At 45.1% G+C, this 14,912-nt stretch overlaps 1 protein-coding gene across 2 annotated transcripts in view; it reads left to right on the top strand.

The window, feature by feature from the left end:
* The window catches only part of TSPAN2 (tetraspanin 2), a 103,131-nt gene that overhangs the window by 82,190 nt on the left and 6,029 nt on the right, over window positions 1-14,912 (top strand). The window contains exons 3-7 of one of the 2 annotated variants that reach the window (XM_053248926.1): window positions 1,542-1,639; window positions 2,933-3,007; window positions 4,980-5,078; window positions 10,825-10,896; window positions 11,934-12,017. In XM_053248926.1, the coding sequence (XP_053104901.1) occupies window positions 1,542-1,639; window positions 2,933-3,007; window positions 4,980-5,078; window positions 10,825-10,896; window positions 11,934-12,017 (428 nt within the window). The remainder of the gene's footprint in view (window positions 1-1,541; window positions 1,640-2,932; window positions 3,008-4,979; window positions 5,079-10,824; window positions 10,897-11,933; window positions 12,018-14,912) is intronic. The other variant, XM_053248927.1, reaches the window with a different exon arrangement.

Here is a 14,912-nt window from a genome sequence, read left to right on the forward strand (position 1 = left end):
TAAAAGGCAAATCAGAGAAGGTTTTTGGTGGCCAGCTGTGGACACACATTTTCAATCTCATTTGAAATGGAATAATACTTGCATAAACACGGGATAAAACACAAGACCCTTTCTTTGTACCATCCTTGAGGGAATGGCTTGATGGCAAGAATGAGCAGATTAGTGAAAGAAACCGTCCTGGGCCAAATTGGGAGGGGCGGTACAACAATGCAATAAATAAATAAGTACATCTGGCTACTATGCAACAACAATCCGGGAAAGAGGCAATACATCATCCTCTATTTGCTTATCAAACTACGCCTCATTCTGCTAGAGGAAAATCGCCTTTTGAACTGCTGAGAGGATGCAAAGCTACCACCAGATTTACCCAGTGGCAACAATTGATAGGGTTTTCCATGCCATCTCACCCTGAGGATGCAGAGATTCGGGTGTGAAACAGTGAACATTTCTGGTGGGAGACTGTTCGATTACAGCTGCCTTATAAAGTGAGAAAGGAATGGTTCCCAATATTCTGGACCAAAGCAAATAATTGAAATCTGAGGAGATTCTGTCATATTGGATAATGGAAAGACCTGGAACAGTTTGAGACTTTCAAATATGCATACTTTGAGAAACGTGTCTGATCTCAGGAGAGAAACTGGAGAGGAATTTGATCTTGCCTCCAGTTTTGACCTTGCAGATGAGGCTGATGAAGTGATGGACAATCCTCGGTACCAGAAAAAACACCACTAACAGCTTCTGTGCCAGAGAACCCAGGAATTAGGAGAAGTGCGGTTGACAGGAGACTACCTAAAAGACTTCAAGACTTTCACTGAATTTTAAATCAATCCAATTCTGGTTGTTATAAAGGGGAGGGATGTTTTGTATTCTATCTAGTAATCTTTTATGTCTTGTTATTTAGAAGTTTGTCCCATTGGACATCCTGTAGAGAATGGAGGGGGGATGGAGTCAGAAAGGAGAAGGGAGGGAAAGGAGGAGAAAAGGGAGTTGCTTCTGAATAAACCTTTAGTTAAATCTATATAAAAAATTACTTTGTGTTTATGAGGGAAGCAGCTATAAAACACATTCCTTCCAGGCAAACTGTTTTTAATATTGTATTCATTGCAGGAACCTTAGAGTGTTGGACTAGGACCAGGAAGACTCGTGTTCAAATCCCCATCAGCAGTGAAGCTTACTGGGAGACTCTGGACCAGTCATGTATCTCTCAACCTAACTTACCTCACAGGGCTGTTGTGAGGATAAACATAACCATGTACACTACTCTGGGCTCCTTGGAAGAACAGCGGGGCAGAAATGTAATACATACACACATACATACATACATACATACATTAAATAATAAACTCTTGTAGAGTGTTGCATTATTGGCCTTTCTGGTGGCAAAAACAGAATGGATGGACCAGTGTTGTTTTGGAAGGGGTGGAAGGCAGATGAGAACCATCCTAATTCACAGGTAGTAGATTATGAGGACACAAAGAGGAGACTTGTGCTATCTTTGCATCCGTGTCCTCCAACCTTCTGATCTCTGCTTTCTCCTCTAGGACTATATGTGCTGATAGGAGCCGGTGTATTGATGATTACAGTGGGATTTTTTGGATGTTGTGGAGCTGCACGGGAATCTCAGTGCCTGCTTGGAGCAGTAAGTAATTGATTTACTGTAAATGCACATAAAAGTTGTTCACTCAACCTTGTTACCCTGGGTGCGGAGGGCTGGGGGGGAAGGCAGGACCACACCTACCTTCCCCCTAGACAATCTGGTCAAGCGCTGCTCATGCACCCAGACGAGCCGCACTGCTGGGAGCGGCGCAGCCACCTGGAGGCCACAGAAACACAGCCCAGCCTCCAGAAATCCCATGGTGTGAGGGCCATGGTACAATGGGGATTTCTCCACTGTTGGGCACTCTAGGCACCCAGCTCTGTGGCTGCTTGGGCTGCAGGCAACTAAGATAGAAGGGTACACTAAGGAACACTAAGGGTACACTAAGGGTGCACTTGCACTCTTCTACCTCAGTAAAAGCTCAAGTAAAAAATTTGGGCTACCCAGTGGGGCAGTGCTGGGATCGAGCCCAATCCTGGCACTGCACACAAGTAGCCCTACCTAGGTAGGGCTGCTCATGTGCATGACCTCACTGTGTAGTGTCAAATCTTGCTATAAAATTCAGAAGGGAGTGGGAAAGGAGGTAGGTTATCATGTGAGTCTTTTGTATTAATTCAACAAATTGATGATCATGGCTTTTATGATCAGGCCATGCTCATTGGGAGATGTAAGCACCAGGATTGTTCGTGGTACTAGAGGCATCTCCTGTATTCCTCTCTGTGCTGCCCTTTAATCTGAGCCAGATCCCTCTATTATCCCTTACATTTGACCTACACTATAAGCTACCTTCCTGCTCACACATAACAGAAACCTCCTCTGGGCTCTGCCACTCACACACCCACATGAGCAGTGTGGTGGCAAGTTCCAGAGTTTCGATGGGAGGGAAGAATCTCGCACTGGGTCCTTCAGGAGCCTGCAATGAGCTTAATGAACAGCTCCACTGCTACTCTCAGCATTGCAGCAGCTCCGCTCTGCCTGACCCCTCTTCCCCACCTACTGTTTGAAAAGCATGGCTGCTGGCCACCTAGGAGCAGTGCTGGAAACGGCAGAAGCACAGACCCAGAAAGTGAGGTAGGAAGGGGGCTGTTCTCCTCCTACCTCACTTTTAACCTGGGTAGTCAATCTGGGCTACCCATGAATTGAGCTTCTGCTTGGAAGGGGCCCTATGCCCCAGACAACCAGAGCTACCTGGGTAGAAGAGGGTTAACCCAGGTAGCTCTGGTTGTGACAATGTCCTTAATGTGTTTATGACCAAACCTTGGTGAAGGGTTTTGATGTTGGATGTAAGACATCATGGAAGCTAAACTGTCACCCTGCCTCTCCCTCCTTTTGTAGTTCTTCACATGCTTATTGGTGATTTTTGCTGCTGAAGTCACTGCAGGAGTTTTCGCTTTCATTGGCAAGAAAGTGGTGAGTAAAAGGTGTCTTGCAAATTAAATAGATGAGGTCTGAACCATAAAAACATCTCATGATATAAGAGGATGCTCTAATATTTACCCAAGTGTGAAAAGCCAGAAGTGCTTGTGGGGGCCTCTTCACACAGTCTATATTTAGGTGTGCCCTTAAACTCATAAAGTGTGAATGCAACAAATTTATGCATCATAGAGGTGCAACTTGCCGGGGAACGAGAATTGGCCAAGGCGCTCTGTCAAGTATACCCTCAGTGGCAAAGCCAGGTTTGCTGTCAGTGCTGGCACCACGTTTTTGGTGTCCTTAGCCAAAATGCCTTCAGCAAGCCCCTTTAAAGTGTGCAGTATGGAGTACAGATGTGAAGGCCTGGGCAGGGGGGACAGAAAAGAACCGGGGTGGGTGGGTGGATCACATTTTGGTTTTGTTGTTTTCTGGAAAAAATATTTTTCCCCCTTTATCAACATGTCTGTTGACACTCTGAAAAAACTGCAAAAGGTTAATGAAGCAAGACTTGCCTTTGCAGAAGCCATGGTGGTTCTCCTTCAGCAAGGCCTATTCCATATGTTTAACATGATTCTCCTTAAGAATGCTTTCCATCAATTTACCCGGCAGAGAAGTTAAGCTAACCAGCCTGTCGTTTCCTGGACACACACACACACACACACACACACACACACACACACACACACCCTCCACAGATCCCGTTTTGAAAATCAGAGTTACATTCGCTACTTTCCAGTCCTCTGAATCAGAGCCTGATTGTAGGGACAAGTTACATATTTTTGCTAAGAGACCAGCAATTTCACATTTGTGTTCCTTCAGAACTCTTGGGTGGATGCTATCTGGCCTTGGCAATTTGTTAATTTTTAGTTTTTCAAGATAGTTTAAAACATCCCCTCTCATCACCTCAAATTGGCCCAGTTCTTCAGCCTCCAAGCCTGAGAAGCTCAATTCTGGAGAGGGTATATGGTCAGTATTATCCGCTGTGAAGACAGATGCAAAGAACTCATTCAGCTTCTCTGCAATCTCCTTATCCTCCTCAATAATCCCTTTCACACCCTCATCATCTAAGGGTCCAACCACCTCCCTGGCAGGTTTTCTACTTCTGATATATTTAAAGAAGTTGTTGTCTTTCCCCTTGACACCTCTAACTATATGCTCCTCAAAATTTCTTTTTGCATCCCTTATTGACTCCTTGCATTTCTTTTGCCAGAGTTTATGTTCCTTTCTGTTCTCTTCATTTGAGCAGGACTTCCATTTTCTGAAGGAAGACTGCTCCCCTTTAAAACTTCCCTGACTCTCCTTGTTAGCCATGCTGGCGTCCTCCTGAACTTGGTGGTACCTTTCCTCCTTCTTGGTATACATTCCAACTGAGCTCCTATTATTATGGTTTTAAATAAGTTTCAAACTTTCTGAAGTGATTTGACCCTCCTGACCTTCCCTTTCAACTTCTTTACCAGTCCCCTCATTTTTGAGAAGTTCCCTCTTCTGAAGTCCAACGCTTCTTTGTTGGACTTCCTTGGCAGTGCTCCACTCATATATAAGCTGAATTGGATCACACTATTGTCACTGTTCCCCAGTGGTTCTACATCTCTGACATCTTGCACCAGGTCCTGGGCACCACTCAGGATTAAGTCCAAGGTTGCCTTCTCTTTGGTTGGTTCCATGACCAACCAGTTCCGTGACTAAGGCACAGGCATTTAGCATGTCTAGAAATCTGGCCTCTCTGTCAATACCCACACGTGAATAAGCTAAGTCTGTATGAGGGTAATTGAAGTCACCCATTATTACAGCTCTGTCTCTCTTTGATTCATCCCTGGTTTGTTTCTCCAACTCCGGGTCGCTCTCAGTGTTTTGATCCGGAGGGCAATAGTACGTCCCTAGTAACACATTTCTTTTCAGTCCTCATATTGTCACCCATAATGATTCCCATTCATTTTCTCATTAAGATTGTCTGTCTGGTTGTCTGCAGGCTGTCCAGGAAGTCCAGAGCATCTATAATGAAGCTTACGAAAACTACATCACTGATGCTGGGAAAGGCAACAAAACTCTCATCCAATTCCACGATGCAGTGAGTAACTTATATGAACTGAGATATTTTGCTCATTGAGGTTGCCTTTATGACATTTCAAAAGGAGAAAGGCTTCTAGTCCTCTCTTTTCACCCACAATGACCAGAATGAAGAATCTTTGGTTTTGAAACGCAAACACACTAGAAGTCACACTTTAATGGAAGTGCACTAGAACTGATAGAAAATTCTAGAATTTAAGTATTGTACAAAGCCTTCCTCCTAGACTCCGTGACCTGTTATTACTCTGACATGATGGTACTGGCTGACATGATCCCAAGCCCTTTTGTTACAAAAGGAGGGCCATGGATAACTGCAGGTCCACAAGGAGCTATTGACATTGCTGCACTGAAGACTCCTTTGCACAGCAGACCAGACATGGATGGGGGAGGGATTTTTTCATCTCTCCCCTCCCTCCAAAAGCCCTTCCATTTGCAGAAATCTGTTCCTGAGAGCTGCATAGCCTGACTTTCTCCTTCCCTTGGAAGCAGGCAAAGTTCGATGTGGTACTTGATTTAATCTTTTTAAAGTTTCTGTTTGTTTACATTTCCCCCAAGCCTCCTTCAAGTAGCTAAAGACAATGTACACAGTTCTCTCCTGTTTTATTTTCACAACAACCCTGAGAATTAGGTTAGTCTGAGAGATTAGGATGGGTCCAATATCACCCAGTTTGCTGAGCAAGGATTTGAACCCAGGTCTCCTGCTCCTAGTCTGACACTCTTAACTTGTACCAACTGGAGTGGAAGTGAGTATCTGTATTGTCACCACTTCAGTCCTTGGGTAGGCCCTCAGTGCCAAACTACATGTTACGTTATGTGCGTGATTGGCCTTTTCATGCTTGGTTTCATTTTCTAAATGTGGGGATGGACAAATTAGGTTCAGGATCATGGCATGTGGGGAGAGGGAGTTTAACTCTCATATTGGTCTCATTAATAATGGGTGTAACCAAAACACTGAGCCAATAATAAGCTCATGTGGAGATGTGTCTTCAGATCTTCTGTTCACATTAGTACATAAATATCTGCTACAGCAACTCTGGCTGGATAAGACTCCGAGAACTGGATAAGGCCCAGCAACACAGGGTGTTTTCATTTGCATACAGATTGGAATTATGCATGAACTTTTTTGTAATTTCTTTAGTTTGCTTCGCTGAGCTTGAGTTCATTTAGTTTAACTGACTTTGTTTAAAATTGAATTTGATGAATCCAGCTCTGTTCAGTTGCTAAATTTAGCAAACTACAGGAAACAGAGCTAACCACTTTTCTTCTAGTGGTGTAAGACTTAAAAAGGGTTTTCAGATCTGAGATACATTTAGCACTAAAACTTAGAAGTAAATTTGTTCATTTCAATGGAATTTGCTTCCCATTTAAGGATCCTGCTGAGATCACAACTGTAATCTGCCTTTTTGTTAGTACCAATGAAGGATGTTGGAATTGATCTTATTTGCAGATTTCCAGTGCTACTGAAGCCAATAAGAATTTAAGTAAGGAATTGCAAGGAGTATAAGTAACAAACAACTTCATTGGAAACCAATGCTCAATATTCGTAACATCTCTGACTGTGTATGCTGAAAAATGTCAGATGCTGTCTGACCCAACCCAACAGGGAAATTCTCAGAAGGGCTAATATGACCCTCCAGAACTGTTAGTCTGGTTGGATCAGAACTCTGACATTTTGTTGGACCCGTCCCATTCTCCCATCCTCTCCTTCCCTCTCTCGGTACCCTGTTGGGTGGCAAAAGAGGGCAAAAGTTAGCTGGCAAACCACTTGCCTTTCAGTGGCTGAGATTTAAAGGGTGAAAAAAATGAAAACCTCTCAGGGGGTGGATTTGCAGGGCTGCATGCAGGGGGCAGGTGGAATAAGGGCAACTCCCCATGGGGAACCCTCTGACCCTCTTCCTCCACCCCCAATTTTTGGGATGCAACCCCTCAGAACCACACACGGTGGGAAGTTAGAGGGATGGAGAAAGGTCTGAATAGCATGTCCAGCAATGACAGGAGAAAATTTAGTTGGAGTGCTGACTATTGGCGGGGGGGGGGTGTCCTCCTGTTGTTGTTCAACTCATTCCAACAATGCCCAACAGGGGGCATATTGGGTCCAACATGTCTGTCTGACCTGACACAATGCACCGCTCTAATAAATTCTACTTTACATGTGAGCACTAGGGATGTGCACGGAACCAGTTCCATGCACTCCTGGGAGGTGGGAGGTGGTTGTTTTAAGGTGTGGGGAGAGTGTTCTTACCTCCCCCACCACGTTTCCCTCGCTGGTGTTGCTGCCAAAACCGCTGACATTGGGCAGCTGAATACCTTCTTGCCGCCCCGTTCAATGTAATACCGGAAGTGGCTGGCGCGCATGTGCACGCCACACGCACACTGGCCACTTCTGATATTACGCTGACCAAGGTTGCAAGAAGGTAGTCAGCCACCCCGCATCAGTGGTTTTGGCAGCAATGCCAGTGGGGGAAATGCGGTGGGGGAGGTAAGGACACCCTCCTCGCTCCTTAGAGCAACCACATGCACCCGCCTCCGAACCGGCTCGAATGCCAGCATTTTGAAACAGTTATATCCTTAGTCGACACAAAAACATTAATCCCATATTTAGTAGTCTTTTAAAATTTCAAATCAGTTATTTATTTATTTATTTATTTATTTATCTCATTGAACACATTTTTATACCGCCCAAAATGCAAGTTCTCTGGGCAATTTACAACAAAACAATAAAAACAACCAATAAAAAAATTAAAAGATTTCAACAATTAAAATTTAAAATGTTAAAACTATTAAAACACAATTAAAACAATATCTAATTAAAAGCCTGGGTGAACAAATGCGTCTTGCGTGGAGACAGAAGATGGTTTCCTTTTTAAGTGTGTTGAAGGTGGAATGAGAGAGGACTTTTGCTGCAGACTGATTTTAAAGCTGTTTCCTGACTAAAATGACAATGTGGGGAAAACAAGCCAGGGTGTACATTATGTTTCTAGCAGTTATCTTCTCCTGCTGCGCTTTATTGTTTTACTGTCGCGGTTTAGTTTTCATGCTATTTAAATTAAGGAAGGTAAGCTTATGAAATCACCGGGGGGGGGCGTGTCCCATCAACTGATTTAAACAATTAGGATATAAAGTCAATTAAAATTAATTAACACCCTGAGAAAACAGGTGCATCTTAAGAGTATTTTTTTAAAAAACAGCCAGAGATCGAGAAGCTGTAATTTTAACAGGGAGTGCATTCCAGAGCCCCGGGGCAGCCACAGAGAAGGCCCGGCCCCGAGTAGCCACTAAACGAGCTGGTGATAGCCGTAACCGGATCTCCACAGATTATCTTAATAGGTGGGAGGGTTCAAGACAAAAGAAGGCGCTCTCTTAAATAAAATACCCTGGACCCGAGCTGTTCAGGGCTTTATAGGTAATATCCAGAACTTCATATTTTGCTCAGAAGCATATGGGTGGCTTAGGTCCAGGTTATCTTAGAGAGCGCCTTCTTCTGCATGATCCTCACTGCACGTTAAGGTCATCTGAGGTGGTCCGTCTCCAGCTACCACTAGTGCGTCTGGTGGCGACTGTAGTTAGAAATTGAATCAATGAATGAATGAATGGATAAACAAACAAACAAACAAACAAATAATTTCAGCAGCCAGTGCACTTCTTTTAAGATCAGTGTTATATGGTCTCTTTGGGTTACCCCAGGGACCAGTCTGGCTACTGCATTCTTCACCAACTGTAGTTTTTGGACTACTTACACTGAGGGAAATAAGTATTTGATCCCCTGCTGATTTTGTCCGTTTGCCCTCTGACACAGAAATGACCAGGCTATAATTGGAATGGAAGGTTTATTGTAGCTGTGAGAGACAGAATAACAACAAACAAACCCTCAAAAGCCCAGTGCCCAAAAGTCAGCAATGGATTTGCATTGTATTGAGGGAAATAAGTATTCGATCCCCTATCAACCAGCAAGATTTCAGGCTCCCAGGTGTCTTTTCACTATATGCAGGTAACGAGCTGAGATGAGGAACACCCTCTGTAAGGGAGTGCTCCTAATCCCAGCTTGTTACAGTACCTGTATAAAAGACACCTGTCCATAGAAGCAAGCAATCACTCAGCTTCCAAACTCACCACCATGCCCAAGACCAAAGAGCTGTTGAAGGATGTCAGGGACAAGGTTGTAGACCTGCACAAGGCTGGACTGGGCTACAAGACTATCGCCAAGCAGCTTGGTGAGAAGGTGACTACAGTTGGCACGATAACTCGCAAATAGAAGAAACACAAAATAACTGTCAATCTCCCTCGGTCTGGGGCTCCATGCAAGATCTCACCTCGTGGAGTTGCAATGATCATGAGAACGGTGACAGAGCAGCCCAGAACTACACGGGGGGAACTTGTCAATGATCTCAGGGCAGCTGGAACCATAGTCACCAAGAAAACAATTGGTAACACACTACGCCGTGAAGGACTGAAATCTTGCAGTGCCCGCAAGGTCCCCCTGCTCAAGGCAGCACATGTACAGGCCCGTCTGCAGTTTGCCAATGCACATCTGAATGATCCAGAGGAGAACTGGGTGAAAGTGTTGTGGTCAGATGAGACCAAAATCGAGCTCTTTGGCATCAACTCAACTCGCCGTGTGTGGAGGAGGAGGAATGCTGCCTATGAGCCCAAGAACACCATCCCCACCGTCAAACATGGAGGTGGACACATTATGCTTTGGGGGTGTTTTTCTGCTAAGGGGACAGGACACCTTCACTGCATCGAAGGGACGATGGATGGGACCATGTACCGTCAGATCTTGGGTGAGCACCTCCTTCCCTCAGCCAGGGCATTGAGAATGGGTCGTGGATGGGTATTCCAGCATGACAATGACCCAAAACACACAGCCAAGGCAACAAAGGAGTGGCTCAAGAAGAAGCACATGAAGGTCCTGGAGTGGCCCAGCCAGTCTCCAGACCTTAATCCCATAGAAAATCTGTGGAGGCAGCTGAAGGTTCGGGTTGCCGAACATCAGCCTCGAAACCTTTCTGACTTGGAGAGGATCTGCAAAGAGGAGTGGGACAACATCCCTCCTGGGTTGTGTGCAAACCTGGTGGCCAACTACAAGAAACGTCTGACTTCTGTGATTGCCAACAAGGGTTTTGCCACCAAGTACTAAGACATCTTTTGTGAAGGGATCAAATACTTATTTCCCTCACTACAATGCAAATCCATCGCTGACGTTTGGGCACTGGGCTTTTGAGGGTTTGTTTGTTGTTATTCTGTCTCTCACAGCTACAATAAACCTACCATTCCAATTATAGCCTGGTCATTTCTGTGTCAGAGGGCAAACGGACAAAATCAGCAGGGGATCAAATACTTATTTCCCTCACTGTACAAAGGCAGTCCACGTGGAGTGCATTACAGTAGTCAAGCCTGGAGGTTGCCAGCACATGTACCACTGTTTTAAGGTCAGTTTCCTACAGAAATGGGTGTAGCTGACGTATCAGCCAAAGCTGATAAAAATTAGTTAGGAAGCTACACTTGGGATTGATGGAAGCCATCACTGGTTCATGGGCCTTGCAATGGCTGTGAACTATAGACTTTGAGCAATATGGCCGGAACACAGATATTTGGAGCCTTTCTAGAGCTTTGTCTAGGAGTAAGATTTTAGTATGAATTGGAAAGTGAGAGCTTTGGGTTGGAATTATCCCCCCCCCCCCCCCCGCTTTTAAAAATGCTTTCATCTGGTGGGTTGTTTTTTTAAAGCTTTATCTCTGTCTCTCTAGCTTCAATGCTGTGGGAAAGACAGTGACGCTCAAGTGAAGGCCACCTGTCCAAAAGACCTGGAACAATCCAAAGTAAGTGTCTCTGACAGATATGTCATACTGACACAGTAGCAAAAATAGCCTTGCAATGGGATGAGAGTTGCAAATCAACGAAACTGGTGGGGGTATTGTGTGTGTAGCCAATTGAGACAGTCTGGACAGGGGCCGTTTGGCACACACACACACACACCCCGCCCTTCTCGTTAATCATCTGAGATGTCACTGAGGAGTGTGCCCGTAGGACTGACTTTTAAGCAGCTGTCTGCCTGTCCAGCCACAGGCAGCTGAATGGACTTGAACAACACCTCCACAAGAGACAACCAGGGCTTAATAAAGAGGGCATTCATTGGCAGCCTGGCTCTCTCTCTGTTGATATTTGCCTGCACCCTCCCAGGACGTCTGAATAGATTTGTGCTTCCTTTAGCACTAAAAAACAGTCATCCATTGACAAATTGTGGCATTAATCTGCTTTTGCTTCTGTGGAAGTATCCGTGCAGCCTACACAGCGGACAGTGGGTTTCGATGCCATGTTTGCCCCCCCTCCTGCCAGATGGAGTGGCTATGAAAACCTACCATAATCAAGACCTGTGCAGCCATAGTGAGGAGAGATCTGCTTGAACATTGATACAGTATATATAGCATGATTTGCCCAAATACCAAAAATTAAAGGATCACAGAAGTTCAAGCAGGTATCTTTGTGGTGCTGTGCTGAGTTGCGCGCATCTTACGATTAGATCACTTCTCAGTTTTAGCATGCTTCCATGCAGCAACAGTAAAATAAGCAAGGACGGAGGGCAAAACCTACCTATCTATGGGTAAGGGTGCTGCCAGGTGGCTGCTGTGCTCAAGGGCAGTGTACAGGAAGCAAAAGTGGGAAGGACATTGCAGCAGCACAGTGAGAGGCAAAAGCTGCCGAGAAAAAGAGGGTGAATTAAGCAGCTGGAAGAAGGAGCAGGCTGGACTTTTCCAGTGATTGCCACAGGATGAGATGGCTGTATGAATTGGCCTTTAGTGGAGGTAGGGAGGTGTTTCCAGGAAGTGAAGTGGGTCTCCTTTTATGTCCCTAACAGAATTGCATCGATGAAATTGAGCATCTCATTCACTCGAAGCTTCATTTAGTTGGCATTGTTGGGATTGGAATTGCTGGAATCACAGTAAGTGGTTGTTATTGTTAGCCATTCCATGTTTACGGGGAGGGGGGGGACCCAATCTGTCCAAACCAGCTAAATCACAATAGAGCACTGAGGAATGGTAGGGAATTCCTAAGGCCCTGTGTTGACTCCATTCAGAGAAGTGACAGCTAGCTCCTCAAAGAGGTGTGTGAAATGTTGGGCGGTCAGCGGGGAGGGGAAGCCCACAGCTCCCTGACTGCAGTCAATAGGAAGTCAGACCTCAACTCTAGCTTTTGTAATTGGGGGGAAATAGCTCCTATGTACATTAGCAAAACAGGTTTCAGGATGAACATGGCAAGGAAGAACTCTTGTGAAAATTGAGGTTGAAGGCAGGGTGTAGACACACACACCACATCAACATACTGTGAGGTTACACCTCCATAACCTCAAACAGCTGCCCCCACTTCCCAGCTTAAATCAAGACTGATCCAAAACTTCTACAAAAAGAGCCAACCTGCCCCTCATACTTGTGAGGCCAAAACATTTTAAAAGGAACCCCCAACCCTTGACCCAGGCGGATTCAAAACATGGTAATGTGAACCGCCAGTAGCACTGGAAGAATTATGAGTGTAGAAGTAATTTCCCTGTCTGGTCCGATTGTAATAAAAAGGTAAAATAGTCATTATTAGAGGATATCAATGTCTATGGGCTTTAAAAGGTAAACAAATGGGGAAAGAATATCAAACTTTGAAGAAGAAAAAAGAAATTTCTAACTAAATTTTACCTGGCTCTCTTGTGCTCTGGGAAGCTTCCATTTTTAGTTGAAGGGAAATGGCTGCCTGTACACCTTATCCCTCAGAAAGCAAAGCTGGTACCAGAGAGGAATGGGGAAGAATATCTTTCTTTCCATAAGCCCTTTTTGTGCATCCCTTCCATAAGGCAATACTCTTTTGAGATCTCTCCTTCCCAGGGAGAACTAGAGAACTGAACAAACCTTACTAAAGCAAAACCAGGTTACTTAGGAAAGGGGAATATAATTTACATTGGAAATCTGATTAGTTGGAGGTGAAGTGTGGAGGCAGCATCTCTGGAATGAGAGGAAGATGGACATTAACGCTGGGCCATCACAGGAAAGGAGACAAGGCATCTCAGCCATTCCAGGTGTATCTAACAAAGGCTTAACTCACAGGAAAGCAAGGCATGGATTTAGGAAGCTGGAACAGCCACCTGCTTTGAAAAGAGGAAGAGAGACAGTCCTGAGCAGGGGGCTGGCTTCTATTCTGGGACTTGGGCTTCAAAATGAAATTTTATTTGACCAAACTCTCTAAAGTCATGGCTTAGGTTCTCCACAGCATTCTTCACTCAACAAGCCGACCCACCATCCAAGCTGCCAGTGTGTGAGAACTTTAAGATATTCCCCTTAGGGGATGGGGCCACTCTGGGAAGAGCCCCTGTATGCTTGCACGCAGAAGGTTCCAAGTTCCCTCCCTGGCATCACCAAGATAGGGCTGGGAGATACTCCTGCCTGCACCCTTGGAGAAGCTGCTGCCAGTCAGGGTAGACAATACTGAGCGAGATGGACCAATGGTCTGACTCGGTAGAAGGCAGCTTCCTGTGTCCCTATGTTCCTCTTCTAGCGGGAGGAAGAGTGTGTTCAGTAGGCCCCATGACAAGTTGTGGCGTACGAAAAATTTACTCCTTCACCTCACAACGTATCACCTTTTGCAGCTGCTGGGCAAGGGTACTGTAGACTCAGTGGCAATAAGGGAAGGTGTCTTCTTCCCTTGGTACAGCCCGTTCTGGTCATTCATACCTAGCTAGCCTCCAAGACATCCCTTCTTTCAGTGCAGCTTCCCAGTCTGTTCCTTTACTTTTAGTTCTGTATGAGACAAGCCAGAAGGGCAGACAGGCCACTCTTCTCAGTACTGCATTATGGCCATTGCAGCAGGGCAATGGAGTATTTCCTCCCATTCTTTAATTTTCCTACTGTGGCATTGCTGACAGGGACCATGCATGGGCTGGATATATTGCCTGCACTGATTGTATTGTCTGTGGAGGACTTGTAGTTCAGCTTTGCTGGAATGGAGAGAGATTTATGCAGGAAATGGGGAGGGAGGAAGACATGTGGAGACGGCAAGGTTTGGCTAACTATTCCTGATCTCAACACTAATTTAACAAGATTAAACTTTATGGTGTGCATCTTGTTCCAGAGTGAGAAATAGTGTCTGAGCATAACCAGATGTAATGGTGGAAGTTTATTTAAGCAAGTGCTCAAGCTTCTCAAGACCAAACTATGCAAATGTCTACCCCATTCATAGATGAAGTGGGTTGTTGGGTCTTTTAAAAAGGGTGTAGGTGAAAAGAGCTGAACCCCCTCCCTCTACCTTACATTCCCACGTTCTGTGTCTTCAGGCACTTTTCTTCCCAGCCCAGACTCCAGGCTGCTCCAATTGTTTTGTACCTGAATGTGGCAGACCCATGAATTGCCTCTGTCAGTGCCTAGTAGGTCAAGCCCTCACTAACTTCATTCGTGCTGAAACATTGTTCTTTACACTAGAGCTGGCAGCAGCTAATTAATCAGCTGAGTTATGCAGCCTCTAGGTGTCACCATTGTATATGAGTCCTATAGTGGGAAATTATTCTGATACATCACACTGGCAAGGCTTGGATATGTGAATTGGATATGTGAATTGTGTATCAGCCATGTTCTGCTTCCCATTAAGGATGATACTATTTTCTGATAACAGGCCACAGATTGGACTTGTAGCTTAGCTGAGCAGGCTACTCAGGGAGGCAGACAGAGGGAAAGCGTGAGGAACAACTTCTCACTTAAATTTGGGGGATGAGGGAGGAAAAACACTTGTGCAGAGGAGAAAAATAAGTTTGAGGAGTGGAGATATGGGTTATCCGGTTTGGCTGGGGGAGGAGTTCAGTAAA

The sequence above is a fragment of the Hemicordylus capensis genome, chromosome 4 (assembly GCF_027244095.1).
Source record: "Hemicordylus capensis ecotype Gifberg chromosome 4, rHemCap1.1.pri, whole genome shotgun sequence".
In the NCBI taxonomy this organism is placed as follows: domain Eukaryota; kingdom Metazoa; phylum Chordata; class Lepidosauria; order Squamata; family Cordylidae; genus Hemicordylus; species Hemicordylus capensis.